The sequence below is a fragment of the Onychostoma macrolepis genome, chromosome 21, assembly GCF_012432095.1.
Source record: "Onychostoma macrolepis isolate SWU-2019 chromosome 21, ASM1243209v1, whole genome shotgun sequence".
Classification (NCBI taxonomy): Eukaryota; Metazoa; Chordata; class Actinopteri; order Cypriniformes; family Cyprinidae; genus Onychostoma; species Onychostoma macrolepis.
Window position 1 is genome coordinate 27,050,222 of NC_081175.1, and position 14,240 is coordinate 27,064,461.

The 14,240-nt window shown below is 35.6% G+C and overlaps 2 protein-coding genes across 3 annotated transcripts; one reads left to right on the forward strand and one right to left on the reverse strand.

Annotated features, from left to right (window-relative positions):
- Window positions 1-17: 17 nt before the first annotated feature.
- nsa2 (NSA2 ribosome biogenesis homolog (S. cerevisiae)) lies at window positions 18-3,607 on the forward strand. The gene is made up of 6 exons (XM_058758044.1): window positions 18-177; window positions 1,503-1,690; window positions 1,788-1,938; window positions 2,466-2,645; window positions 3,036-3,228; window positions 3,315-3,607. Exons 1-6 carry the CDS (start codon window positions 175-177, stop codon window positions 3,380-3,382), a joined length of 783 nt encoding a protein of 260 aa, XP_058614027.1. The 5' UTR covers window positions 18-174; the 3' UTR covers window positions 3,383-3,607.
- Window positions 3,608-4,190: 583 nt separating this feature from the next.
- Window positions 4,191-9,771, reverse strand: LOC131528719 (torsin-1A-like). Of its 2 annotated transcripts, none has more exons than XM_058758040.1 (5): window positions 9,257-9,771; window positions 7,099-7,364; window positions 6,799-6,974; window positions 5,339-5,466; window positions 4,191-5,151 (listed from the first exon to the last, which is right to left on the reverse strand). In XM_058758040.1, the coding sequence occupies exons 1-5, from the start codon at window positions 9,453-9,455 to the stop codon at window positions 4,907-4,909; spliced, it is 1,014 nt and encodes a 337-aa protein (XP_058614023.1). In that variant the 5' UTR covers window positions 9,456-9,771; the 3' UTR covers window positions 4,191-4,906. The 2 variants fall into 2 exon arrangements, with proteins under 2 accessions (XP_058614023.1, XP_058614024.1); XM_058758041.1 differs by lacking the exon at window positions 9,257-9,771 and adding an exon at window positions 8,334-8,651.
- Between the last annotated feature and the right edge of the window lie 4,469 nt (window positions 9,772-14,240).

Below are 14,240 nucleotides of genomic sequence, written 5' to 3' on the forward strand. Positions count from 1 at the left end.
GTTATGACGGACGGATTTCACAGACGCGCTTCCTCTATAAAACAGGCTCTGAGCAGAGAACATCGCGAGCTCGAGCCTCAAATAAAAGCATCAAAATATCAGAGTTAAACACCCAACAGCGGATTAAACAACACTTAGCAGCTCTTTAAACAGCTCGACACCACACATCACATCATGGTAAGAAGAAAAGACTGCCAGTGTCGTGTCTAAGCCTTTGTTTAGCTCGAGTCTGCCTGACATGTGGCCGTGTCTGTTTATGTTTCGCCTCAGTAATATTTGCGTAATTTTTTTAACATATATTATATGCGTAACTATACTGTGCACACTACAGAACAATCTGTGGTGTTTCTCATGAAAAAACTATAAATATTTCACATTCCCTCTTTATATAAATAAATAAATATAATAATAACTTTTTAGTATTATATATTTATTTATATTGTATCTATAATATTTCATATTAAATTTAATATTTCATATACATGTAAATGTAACTATAGTATATATATATATATATATATATATATATATATATATATATTTGTAATGTACATAATAATAAATACACATGCATATAATATGTATACATGTTTATAAATATTTTTATTTTCCGGTTTAATTTTAGTTAAAGTTGTACATTTGAAAATAAAATAATATAATATAATATTTTAATAAAATAAGTTTCCTTCCAGTTAACAGTCATTTTATTTCAAGTAACAAAAGTGTTTTATTTTTAATGATTTTAGTTTTAGTTAACTATAATAAAACTGTTTTTATTATACTATATTCAATTCAATTCAAGTTTATTTGTATAGCGCTTTTTACGATACAATCGTTGCAAAGCAGCTTTACAGGAAATTAAGTTTCTACTATATATATGCATACACATACGCACACATGCACATATATATACATACATATACACATACACACAGAAGAAACCCAATATATTTAAGTTATGACAGACTTAACTTGGTAATTATGTGTTGTCTGAGGGTTGGCATCCTCCGTGGTCCTCTGAGGTGTTACCATCATCTCTTCTCAGGTGTTTGGTCATCTTGGATCTTTTTAATATATATATATATTTTTAATCTATATAATACCTTAGTTAAATTATGCAAGAACTATGACTCATTACTGTGAATGTGCTGCTTATAATATTTTTTTTTTCATCCAATGTTATTATTACAAACCTCAGTGAGTCACATTCGCATGTTATCTTTATGTGTTCATATATGGCTATTTGTCTGCACTTTGGTTTGTGATGCCTAGCACTTGTTGCATACAGTCATATTTCCCATGACTACCTCTGTATTCAGTATAGCTGAAGGAAAGTGAACTCCGTCAGTTCAGTTATGAGCATACTGGTGTAGTTTTATATTTGGGTAAACAATGATTTATCAATGTATTCCAACTGACAGAAATTTGAGAATATGTTACAAAATATTGAGTTTCCAGTTGTGGTTGAACTAGTTTTAAAATGATCCTGTGTCTGTGTACAGCCTCAGAACGAGCACATCGAGTTACACCGCAAGCGTCATGGCTACCGTCTGGACCACCACGAGAGGAAGAGGAAGAAGGAGAGCCGTGAGGTGCACGAGCGGTCGCACAAAGCCAGAAAGATGATTGGCCTCAAAGCCAAACTCTACCACAAACAGAGACACGCCGAGAAGATCCAGATGAAGAAGACGTGAGCGTTACTTACAGTCAGCTTCAGTCTGGTGACCATATAGGCAAAAATGATGAAGGAGGTTTTGCTGAACTATTGTGTGTTTATTTGTGTTCAGCATTAAGATGCACGAGCAGAGGAAGAGCAAACAGAAGGATGATGACAAGACACCAGAAGGAGCGGTGCCAGCTTACCTGCTGGACAGAGAGGGCCAATCACGTGCCAAAGTCCTGTCCAACATGATCAAACAGAAGAGGAAAGAGAAAGCTGTAAGTATCCAATCAGACCACAGATTTATGATATTACACTAAACATTTCAAATCTTGCTTACCTCAGACTTTTGAATGGTATTAGAATGATTTCTGAAGGATCACGTGACACTGAAGACTGGCGTAATGATGCTGAAAATTCAGCTTTGATCACAGCAATAAATTACAGATTAAAATATATTCACATAGAAACAGTTCTTTTAAATTATAATAATATTTCACAATGATAGTTTTTACTGTATCTTTGATCAAATAAATGCAGTCTTGGTGAGCAGAAGAGACTTCACATTTGGAGCGAATATATGAAACTTAAGTAAAAGCTAGAAGGTTTTATTTATATTTTGATGTTTAAACACAAAATTTGACCAATCCAGTCAGTTATCAATGGATTAAATCAAGTCACAGTCTTCCTTTTCGTCTCGTTTGGTAGGGACACATTACAGAAGTCAAACTGTTGCAAATACAATGTAATGTTGCCTTTTTTTGTCCATGTTAAGTATGAGGTTTGTTTAATGTGTTTTTTTTAGGGAAAGTGGGAGGTTCCTCTACCGAAGGTCCGAGCGCAGGGTGAAACCGAGGTTCTGAAGGTCATCCGCACAGGAAAGAGACAGAAAAAGGCCTGGAAGAGGATGGTGACCAAAGTCTGCTTCGTAGGAGACGGATTCACACGCAAACCGCCCAAATATGAGCGCTTCATCAGACCTATGGTAAAACATCACACATGTACTCTCAGGCTGGTCAAAATAGATCAAAATAATACATTGAGCAAGCTGTGACAATAGAAAGCCCAAAAAGTGCTTTTAATATTATTGTACAATAATTTTTTATTTATTATTTAAAAAACGATTACTAATTATTTTAAGAAAGATCTACATTTTTATTTGCATTTTTAATTTAATGTTAATTATTTTTATGATTATATCATTTTCTTTCTATTAATTTTTGTCTTTGTTTTCATTTTTTTCCCCATTATGTTCTATGTGGTTTATATGTGTGTGTATGTGTGTGTATATATATATATTTATTTATTTATTTAATTAAAAAATTATTTTTATTAATGTAAATATTAATGGAGTTGTGATTTTTCATGTCTACAGGGTCTGAGGTTTAAGAAGGCACACGTCACTCATCCTGAATTGAAGGCCACGTTCTGTTTGCCCATCCTGGGCGTGAAGAAGAACCCCTCCTCTTCCCTCTACACCACTCTAGGCGTCATCACCAAGGGAACGGTCATCGAGGTCAACGTCAGTGAGCTCGGATTGGTCACGCAGGGCGGGAAGGTCATCTGGGGTGAGTGTCTGATTGCCTCTTCACTTTCTGTCAATGCAGTCCTTGTGTTTCGCAGGATGAAAAACAGATATGATCTTGTGTTTCAGGTAAATACGCCCAAGTGACTAATAACCCAGAAAACGATGGTTGCATCAATGCTGTGTTGCTTGTATAATGGAAACCTGAAACATCTGATATGGAACTGTGCCTCCGAGTGCAGCCGGGAACGGCGCTTATGTGGAATACTGTTGTCACGGGCATCATTTTGGAAATCATAAAACAAGCTGATTTGAAGACAGTTGATGGAGTTTTGTCTTCACATCTGGACCCAAAGCTCACAAGAACATGTGGATCAGAAATCAGAAGTGCTGTTTATTTTAAAATAAAATGTTCAACTGTTTCTCTTGGGTTTATTATTTTTCATGAATGGTTCTGTGTTAGGAGAGCAGCTGAAATACTGCTGTACTGTGATAGTGTCCCAGCAGTATCACTGTATGTACACAGTGTCCTGGGACACTTCACATCTATCATTCAGATGCCATAAAAAAGTAATCAATTTACAGAGTCATTATTTTAAGTGAGATTTAAAATAGGCATCAAATATCTGTTACATTGTTTACTAAATGGAAAGTCTACAAATCTAGAAAATTATGATTTTTGTAATTACACATTGTGAAAATTATAAAATTGGGCATGTTCAATTAATTAGGCACATTCATGTGCGCTTTTTTTTTTTTTTTTGGTAAATTTGCAAATATCAGGGAATTTTAAAATTGTGATTTCTAGACATTTGAGGTTGTAAAGACATTTTTATATTCTGTTAATTTCTAGGATTAGTTTCTGATGGACATCTGTCTCAGCAATAAGTCTAATAATTTTAAAACTCCTTATCCAGTTAATCATGGACCACTGGGAAATTCGATGAAAAAGGTATAGAAATTAACTTGTCAATGTGTACATTAATAAAATGCTCAAGATTTGAGTCTGTTTACATCATACAGCTTTATAAAAATCAATACGCAGATTGAATCAAGTATTTTGCCTTTTTATCTTTGTGCACCTCAAAAATAAAAAAGTTTCATGAATATGAAATTATGTTCAAATCAAGTTCTTCTGTTAAGATAAACAGGCACTTTGATTTACTAAACAAAACCTTCAATCAGAATCTGTGGCACATATCGACGACAAAAAATGTGAATCCTGACAGTGACGCAAATGATCTTTAGGTTTCATTGGTCAAAATGAGATTCAAGTTGTCTTCTGGATCTTCATCCTCAACTTTTAAAAAGGCAGACATGAATGCATGAGTGATATTTCAAGATAAAGGCAAATGAGATTTGTTCCATCATAATTAATACAGATCATTATAAAATCGCTGACAGCCAGTGTTTTTACGAGCTCCACAATGTGCAAAGTCATTTAATTAAAAAGCTTCCTCTGCAACTTCATCTTGAACAGAAAAGCCCTTGAGAACAAGGACTTCAGCAGCTGAGCCGACATTAATAAAACAGTCTCCATTAGTGTATAAAACACCTGTGATTGAGTAAAAACATCCCCTGCTTTAGAGTCTTTAGAGAGCCTTACATCATAAAATTCAGCAAATCTGCAATCACTTCTATTGCAGAAAAAGTTCTGTGAAAAAAAAACACAGAAGATAACCAGTTTGCTGTCTCTGAGTCTTTGTTTTTTCCCCTCTCGATCAAATATAGAAGTCCAGTCTGGCGGGAATGATCTTGCAGCCCTGCATGGAGAAGACACGCTCCTCTTTAGGGAAGTAGTTCAGGTCGTGGGCCATTATTTCAACCACTTCTTTATCTGGGGCGTGACCCTTTGAGACCATCTCAGCCAAACCGCACTGAATGACGTGCTTGTACTCCAGAGGAAGGAACGGCACGAAGAAATCCACCAGGTTCTTATCGATTAAACTAGTGTGCCAGAAACCACCTGCGGAAAGAGAGAAGAATGGTAATGCAAATGTTCTGAGATCTTCATTCCACTTGAAAGTGTAAATAAACTACAGTGAAACTAATGAACAAAATAGCTTAATGCATATAATAATGTGTTACGATCCACTGCTGTGAAGATTTTCTGCTCTATATATTAGCAAGTGTGAAAGAGAAATGAGACGTACTGTTTTTGTTGTTAAAGACGGACAGTGACAGTGCCGTCTCTAGATCCTTTAGGTGGATCTCCTCTCGCTCTCTACCATCCCTCCAGAAATTCAGAGCCACTTCAACGATCTTCTCACCTCCGGCGTTGCTATAAGAACAAAAATAAGTAGGTTATATAGAGGCTGTTCGATATATATGCCACCTTTGCCTTTGGTTTTCAACTACTGAACATGGAGCCGCATTGATATCCCTATCATTCAGGGCCTTAAAAACAAAGATTCAAGAAGAAAAGTTTCTTATGAACCAGAACCTAAAAGGACATTGAGATATCTTTAATATTTCTTGAGTTGCAGCCAAGCAAACATGAGGAAAATAATATTTGAGGACCTCAGACATGTCCGTTCTATGCAACTGTTTTACAAGATACTTTCAATGTTTTAACAATGTTTGTTCTTCAAGTATTCCTCTTCAAACACAATAACTATCAACTGAATGCATAGTGACCTACATTTAGTTTTTAACCACTCAGAATGGCTAAAATTCAACATTTCAGACATGGAGCTGTTTTGGGATCCCCATTTCTCTGATATTGAACCATTTAGAGACTTAAATACAATGATTCCAAACAGAATCTAAAAGAATATTGAAATATCTTTAATACTTCTTCCTTTACAGGTGTGCAAACTTCAGAAAAACAACATTTTTGGCTCTCAGACAGGTGTGTCCTATGCTACTGTTTTGATAGAAGTAAACAAGATATGTTTATAGTTTCAACTTTATTTGTTCTTCACAAATTCCTCTTTAAAATCAAGTATCAAAGCAAAGTGACCCACATTTGGTTTTTGGTCACTGAAATGGATACAATTTAACACTTTCCTCCTGGAGCCACACTGAAATCCCAATATCTCTGGAAATGAACAACAGGGCCTTAAAAATGGACATACTAAAAGAAACGTTTATTGAGAATCCAAATCTAAAAGGATATTAAGAGATCTTTAATACTTCTTGAGTTACAGGCACACAAACTTTAGAAAAAAAAAGGTGCTATTTTTCTATTTTTGAACTGCCACCACTGGCATACAATGCAACAAAAACTACTAAAGGCAACATATTTTACTAAAAGACATACCAATCTCTGGGTAAAAATAACAATAATACTGCCATCTTTCTAAAGTCATTTTTACCCCCTGTGAATCTCAGGTGAAAATTGTCAATTTGATCCTCCTCTACAAAATAGTGGTTTACTCAGTGAATGACATTTAATATTTTGGCTTTCATCACTATTCATGTTCGTCTTTCTTCAGGAACGATAGAAACAAAATCAAACATTTTAACTGGAGAAGTTTCAGAAATTTGGTTGATTTGAGATTTTATTTGTCTGTGCCACCCAGCCTGACAGCAGCTGTCAAGCACACTAAACAATGATGACTAGTGACCAACTGCATTAATTGCAGATTAACAGAATTATGACGACACTGACCTGAGGAAGATGAAGATGGCCTTTCTGTACGACACTCCGTTCAGGTTGTCATAGAAGTCTAGGTAAGGTTTTATACTGTCGATCAGCCCCGGATGCATTTTATCCATTTCATCAAAGATGAACATTGAACGCGGGCAGATGGACACATTCCCTCGTATCCACTCCTGTAACTGAGTCTAAACACACGCAAACATACATTTGATATAGATATGATATAAAATATTCAATTTAATCACCATACTAGATGCTTTGTATTGGTGCAGTGTAATAAATCATGTAATTTCCATGTATTTGCATTACCTTGTAGTTGTCAATGTGAGCCTCGTGAGGAAAGTGTGCTGTCGCTGTAAACAGATGAACGAAGTTGCTCGTCATCCCTTTCTGGTAAATATTTTCTGCTATAAGCTGGCTCACGAAGTTCTTCCCGGTCCCAGTCCAGCCGTGGAGGGACAGAACCAGCGGTTTCTTTGGGTTTTCGTTGTTCATGAAGCCTGTGACGGCTTTCAGGATGACCTCAGAAGCGACGTGCTGCCCGTACAGCTTTGTGTTGAGGTCATTCTTCAGCCCTGTGGATGAGAAGAGAGATTTACAACAACCATATGATTTATACACAACATCTGCACTTAATTAATAAATTATGCATTGGACAACAAAAAAAAGTGTTTAATTGTTTAAAATGTGGTTATTATAGTTAACTGAAAGTAAAACGAAAAGCATTAAAAACATTTTTTTCATTGCTTGAAATATTAGGTAGTCCAGCCTAAAGTCAAACACTTTTAATACAATACACTAAACATTCTGAAAAAGAAAGAAACAATTATCAGTTTAATAATTTAAAAATAAAAATGTTTAAACAATTAAAGATAAAATTAGAATTAATAAACAAAATAATAAATGAAATAAATGATTTTATAAAAATAAAACTTTAAATGAAATACAATAAAATACACAAACTTAATCTTACTTCGGCCAAGGCAAGATTGTTCATTTTCATTTAGTTTAACCTTTCATTTAGTTTAAAATAAAATGAATAATAAAACTATACAGGCATATTTAAAAGAAAAACAAACTATAAAAATGACAAACGCACAACAAAATTATTAAAATGTTAACTAAAATGAAAATTTAAAAATTAAAACTAATTCAAAATATCAATAAGACCTCAATCATGCAAAAATAACACTGATTTACAAAGAACAAATAAACATCACACATATAGCTGTTTGTTTGATACGTTCACAATCTGATCAAATCGAATTGATTCTGAATGAACAAACCATTGAGATACTGACAGATGTTTCTTTGTTTACTATGATCATTTGAAAATAAACAATTCGACTACAATATTTTTAAATCACTAAAAATAAATACATAATTGTTTTTTTTTAAATCAACAGAATAATAAAGAACGAAAAAAAGAAACAAATGTGCTCAAGAAGTGGGTTTTAGGTGCTTTTGGTGGATATTAATTCACAAAAGCATCATCCATATCATCACAGGATGAGCTGTAAGACACATACTGATCAAATGTTCACCTGTTGCATTAAAGTTGAGCCAGTTTTCATCGCATGTTTCATATAAATAGCGATAGAGTTTCCTGCCCAGCACAGCTCCTGTCCCCAGCAGCAGGGAGGTGGACACGGGCTCTATGGCCTCCACGACCAGCCTTGAGATCAGGATTAAGTGCAGTACGGTTGTCCATGTGCGAGGCGGCCGAGCTTTCATTTTACTAAATAAATCATCGATATTTATAATTGGAAACTGAAAAAAAAAAACAACACCGCAGGATCCAACTCACAGCCCCGCCACTTCCTACTTGGGAAGACTGACGTCGATTGCGTGCGACGCACGACGCATGCGCACAGCGTTCGGTAGAATAGTGCATGTTGATACATTTGGTCAGTCTATATTGCATATATAAACATTTTAAAATGATATATTTGCAGACGATGACTGGCGGAATTGTATTTAAAAATGTCACGTTAAATAAAACTACTTGCAGCTTTAAAACTTTTTTTTTTTTAAATTTTTATGCGCTTTATTGATTCAATGCCACAAGAACAAGAGGTATTACATATCCACATAATCAAATTAACATTAGCTGCCAGAGGAAAAAAAAGGAAAAATAAAAAAAGAGAAAAAAAATAAAGGAAGTAGTATTTTGTAAGACACTTCCTTAATTTTGTTATTGATACAAAACTTATTTGGCAGTTTCCATGCTTTAACCCAAGAGATATTACAGAATAAAGACGACCAAAAAATGCAGCTTTAAAACTGAAAATTAGTGCTTGCGTTATAAATCATGTTGAAATATTATTAGATGACGTATGATTTTTATCTGACTCATATATTACCATATAGCGTTATCAATTAACATTAATTACATTAACTGCGACCATAAACAGATCCATACTTGCGTTCTATCACAACAAATAAAGACAAAGCAGCTCTTGCAAACCTGTTTTGTTGTATGAGATCCACTCCGGTCTGCAGCACTCCTGGAAGTAGTAGAACACGTTCTGATAACGGGCCAGGAATCCGGTGAGAGCCGCTGCCATCCCGACCGCGATGCTGGTGCTGATCGGCTCTATCGCCGCCGTGATCGACACACTCCACCAAACACAGCCGGCGAACAGCAGCCGACATCTCAACCGCATTCTGCAGCCCGACGCCGAGGAGCGAGACTGATAATCCGGTTTAGTAAATAACGATGAGGAACTTACTTCCGTAAACCGAATCAAAAGCGTTCCGTTCAGAATCCCACACTAGCTGCGAGAAGTTCCACGCTAGTGACGTCACGCGGATCGGTACAGTTTAAATGCTGTTGTGATTTCACGGTATTATTAACGATGTTTTAAAAACAAAAAATAACCTGATAGATCTCCTCCTAAAGTGGGCAGCAGCCACAACAGCACTTCTGTTTTCTTTTCTTTTTTCTTTTTATTCGAAACATTCCCAAACGCATTAACTATATAATGAGATTCTCACCTTTATAGATTATGTTGATCTATGGTGGGCGATGGTCAAAGTAACCTAATAATGTAATAATTAGTGCTGGGCAACGATAAATTGCAATTAATCGCATTCAAAATAAAAGTTTTTGTTTATATAATAAATGTGTGTGTACTGTGTATATTTATTATGTATATATTAAGACACATACAGTATATATTTAGTATATTTTGTATTTGCATGCATATATTTATATTCATATAATTTATATTATATATAAATATATTTAATATATAAACATAACATATTTTTCTTAAATATATGCATGCATGTATGTGTATATATACATAATAAATATACACAATACACACACATATATTATGTACACAAAAACTTTTATTTTGGATGCGACTGATCGCGATTAATCATTGCCCGGCACTAGATAATGTTTATGGGTGTCATGACATAACATATTTTTAATACGGCTGACTTTATATTTTATGTGAATTTAACATCGAAAGTTAATGTGAATAAAAACATTGCAAGGCTACTAATCATAACACTTTCATTGTACAGAAAGAGAGCAAAGAACATTTACATTATCAAGGAACATTTTCACTGACAGTCTAGAGTTCAATCACTCTCAAAAACTACCATTAAAATCACTGAAGCTGTTTACACTATGAAATTAATATCTTACAGATTCGCACACACTTTTGCACTTTGTTGTTTCTGAAGAGAGAATTCGCCAGAAAGAGGTATTCCGTCAGCAAGGGAGTGAAGAAAACACCGGCATTTTAGCAATGACTCATCTGAACGCCTCTGATTGGTCATTGCATTCATAAGATCAACAGCATCGTGTGTGATTGGTTCTAATGCGCAGTGCTGGTAAAAACACTGAGGTCAAGCCAGCAGCACTTTTTTTTTTTTTGGTTTGCGCATCTAATTGCTGGGAGCGGTCAAAATGGGTGTAAAGAAGCTGTCATAATGGCGTTTCCTTTGTACTTTTGCTAATATTTTCAATAGATTGCTGTTCACGGTGACCCAAAATATGTCTACATTAAAGGTAATTTAACCCTAAAAAGACCATAAAGCGACATCAGAATATGTAGGCTATTTATTGCTATTTTATATCATATAAATAATACAATTTCAGGATTTTTTTTAATGACTTGAACATTGAATTAATGTTTGTGAATACATTTTTTTTTGTATATTAACATTTGTATTGTACATTTATTAATATACATCATTTATCAATGTTACTATATATATGTGTGTGTGTGTGTGTGTGTACCATTCAACTGATACTTGTTTAGAGTGACTATTACTGTATTAATTTTCAAGTTAAATCTACTGTACAATTTCTGTACAAATTAATGGCAAATCACTCCAAATCTCAATGTGCATTCTCACATTTTCTCATAAGCACTTACTCGTAAAAAGCTTTCCTTAATAGGTTTGCTCATTCTTCCAATTGATTCCTGTTAACAGTGACCCTGAATATTACTGTAATAATTTTCAAATATTTTTACTGTATAGTTTTGGAGAAAATGAAAGGCAAATTCACCCCAAGCATCTGAGTGCATCTTTGCAGTGTTACATCACAACTCATTTTCAAACACTTATAAAAATCATTGTTTTATAGGTTTGCCCATTCTTTCAATTGATTCCTGTTCACAGTGACCCTGACTATTACTGTATTAAGTTTCAAATAATTTACTCTATAGTTTTGGAGAAAATTAATGGCAAAGTCACCCCAAGCATCCTTGCAATTTTAAATGACGTTCCATTTTCAAACACTCATAAAAATATTTCCTTTATAGGTTTGCTCTTGCTTTCAATTGATTCCTGTTCACAGTCACCCTGGCTATTACTGTATGACTTTTCAAGTCCTTTTACTGTATGGTTTTGGAGACAATTAATGGCAAAATCACTTCAAAAAAGAAAGTGCATTCTAGCAGTTGCACCATTACCCATTTTCAAACACTCATAAAAATATTTCCTTTATAGGTTTGCTTGTTTTATGAACTGATTCCTGTTCACAGTGACCCTGACTATTACTGTAATAATTAAAAAATTTTTACTGTATAGTTTTGGAGGAAATGAAAGGCAAATTCACCCCAAGCATCCAAGTGTATCCTTGCACGTTTACATCAAGTCCCATTTTCAAACACTCATAAAAGTGTTTCCTTTATAGGTTTGCGCATGCTTCCAGTTGATTCCTGTTCACAGTGATCATGACTATTACTCTACTGATTTTCAAATATTTTTACTGTATAGATTTGGAGAAAATTAATAGCAAATTCACTCCAAAATTAAAGTGCATTTTAGCAGTTGCATCATTACTCATTTTCAAACACTCATAAAAATGTTTCCTTTATAGGTTTGCTCATTCTTCCAATTGATTCCTATTCAGAGTGAACCAAACTATTACTGTATCAATTTTCAACTGATGTTAATCTACATTTTTGAAGAAAAGTAAAGAAAATCACTCTAAAAATCAGTGCATTCTAATAATTTCCCATTTCAAATACTCATAAAAATCTTTCCTTTATAGGTCTGCTCGTTCTTTCAGTTGATTCCGGTTTACAGTCACCCTAACTATTATTTTATGAATTTTCTAATATTTTTACTGTATGGTTTTAGAGAAAATTAATAGCAAATTCACTGCAAGCATAAGAACTTCTTAAGAACATAAGAACTTTTACATCATGTCCCATTTTCAAACCCTCATTTCATTTATAGGTTTGTTCGTTCTTTTAATTGATTCCTGTTCACAGTGATCATGACAATTTTTTTAAGTCTTTTTTCTGTATGATTTTGGAGAAAATGAATGGTAAACACCCCAAGCGTAAAAGTGCATTCTTGCACTTGCACTATTACCACACACATTACCACACTCCTTTATAGGTTTGCTCATTCTTTCAGTTGATTCCGGTTCACAGTCATCCTTGCCATTACTTTATTAATTTTCAAATCATTGTACTCTACAGTTTTGGCAAAAATTAAATGCAAATTCACTCCAGAAATCAGAGTGCATTCTAGCGTTTGGACCATTTCCCATTTTCAAACACTCATAAAAATATTTTCAGGGAAGCTCTGGTAGACCTGTTTGCCTCCCACGAGTCCTCTAACTGGCAGTTGCCTGGCATACCTGCGTCCAGATCTTTGGAACCTACATGTGTGGTTTCTGGATGGGATGCAACAGACCTACGTGATCTGCCACCGGCGGTGGTAGACACTACCACTTCCAGGTGAGCTTATGCCTTTAAGCGGAGTCTGGTCACGTACTGGTGTTCCTCTCCCCGAGAAGACACCCAAAGATGCCTGAGTAGAGTCGTACTTTCTTTTCTGCAGGAAAGGTGGGGGCGTAGGCTGTCACCCTCCACCTTGAAAGTGATGCATGATGCAGTGGCAAATTCCTGGGGAAGCATGACCTGATTGTTAGGTTCCTGCGGGGGGCCAGAAGATAAAATCCTCCTAGGTCACCCATTGTGCCCTCCTGGGATCTCTGTGTCGTCCTGGCTTGACTTCAGAGGGATCCCTTTGAGCTGCTGGAATCGGTTGAGCTTAAATATTTGTCCATTAAGACAGTGCTCCTGATTGCTCTGACCTCCATCAAGAGGGTCGGGACCTCCAAGCATTTTCAGTGAGCAAAGAGTGTCTTGTGTTCGGGCCGGCCTACTCTCAAGTTGTCCTGAGACCCCTGCCTAGATACATGCCCAAGGTTCTCACCACTCCCTTCCGAGACCAGGTGGTGAACCTGCAAGCGCTGCCCCCTGAGGAGGCAGATCCAGCCTTGGCATTGCTGGGTCCTGTAAGAGCATATACGTGGACCGCACTCATAGCTTCAGAAGTTCTGAGCAGCTCCTTGTGTGCTATGTAGGTCAGCAGAAAAGGAAGGCTGTCTCCAAGATGAGGTTGGCCCAGTGGATACTGGATGCCTTTCTTCTGCCTTTCTTCTCTCAGAGATGATTGGGGCTCCCAAGTAAACCCCTAAAAATGCCAATGAAATTTGGCTAGTGGATTTTGGTGACAGCTTGCATCCACTCATTCAGGTTTTACGCTGAGGAGCTGAGAACATGTCCCGGCATCAGCGATTGGTTCAAGGTTGTGACATGGGGACTTAACACCCTCGTTCCCTCCACAGAGACTTTTCAGTTTCATATGGTAATAAGCATGGTACGTTTGCACAATACCTTCAAAAAATGAAAACTTTGTGTTTGAAAATGCAAGAACGCACTCCAAAAACATTTTTGGAGTGAGTTTGCCTTTAATTTTATGAGAAACTATACAGTAAAATAACATGAAAATGAATACAGTAATAGTCTGGGTCACTGTGAACAGGAATACATTCAAAGAACAAGCAAACCTACAAAGGAAAGATTTTTATGAGTGTTAGAAAATGGGACATGATGTAAAACTGTTAGAATTCACTTACACCCTTGGGGTGAATTTGCCATTATTTTTTTTTCCCAAAACTGTAC

Bases quoted from the DNA above. Each gene is read 5' to 3' on its own strand.
- LOC131528719 (XM_058758040.1), bottom strand. From the start codon at position 9,455: ATGCGGTTGAGATGTCGGCTGCTGTTCGCCGGCTGTGTTTGGTGGAGT. The intron at 6,975-7,098 runs GTAATGCAAATA...GCGTGTGTTTAG, and splicing joins CTCACATTGACAACTACAAG to ACTCAGTTACAGGAGTGGAT. The intron at 5,467-6,798 runs GTCAGTGTCGTC...TTGTTCTTATAG, and splicing joins GCCATCTTCATCTTCCTCAG to CAACGCCGGAGGTGAGAAGA.
- nsa2 (XM_058758044.1), top strand. The intron at 1,691-1,787 runs GTGAGCGTTACT...ATTTGTGTTCAG, and splicing joins AAGATCCAGATGAAGAAGAC to CATTAAGATGCACGAGCAGA. The intron at 3,229-3,314 runs GTGAGTGTCTGA...CTTGTGTTTCAG, and splicing joins GGGCGGGAAGGTCATCTGGG to GTAAATACGCCCAAGTGACT.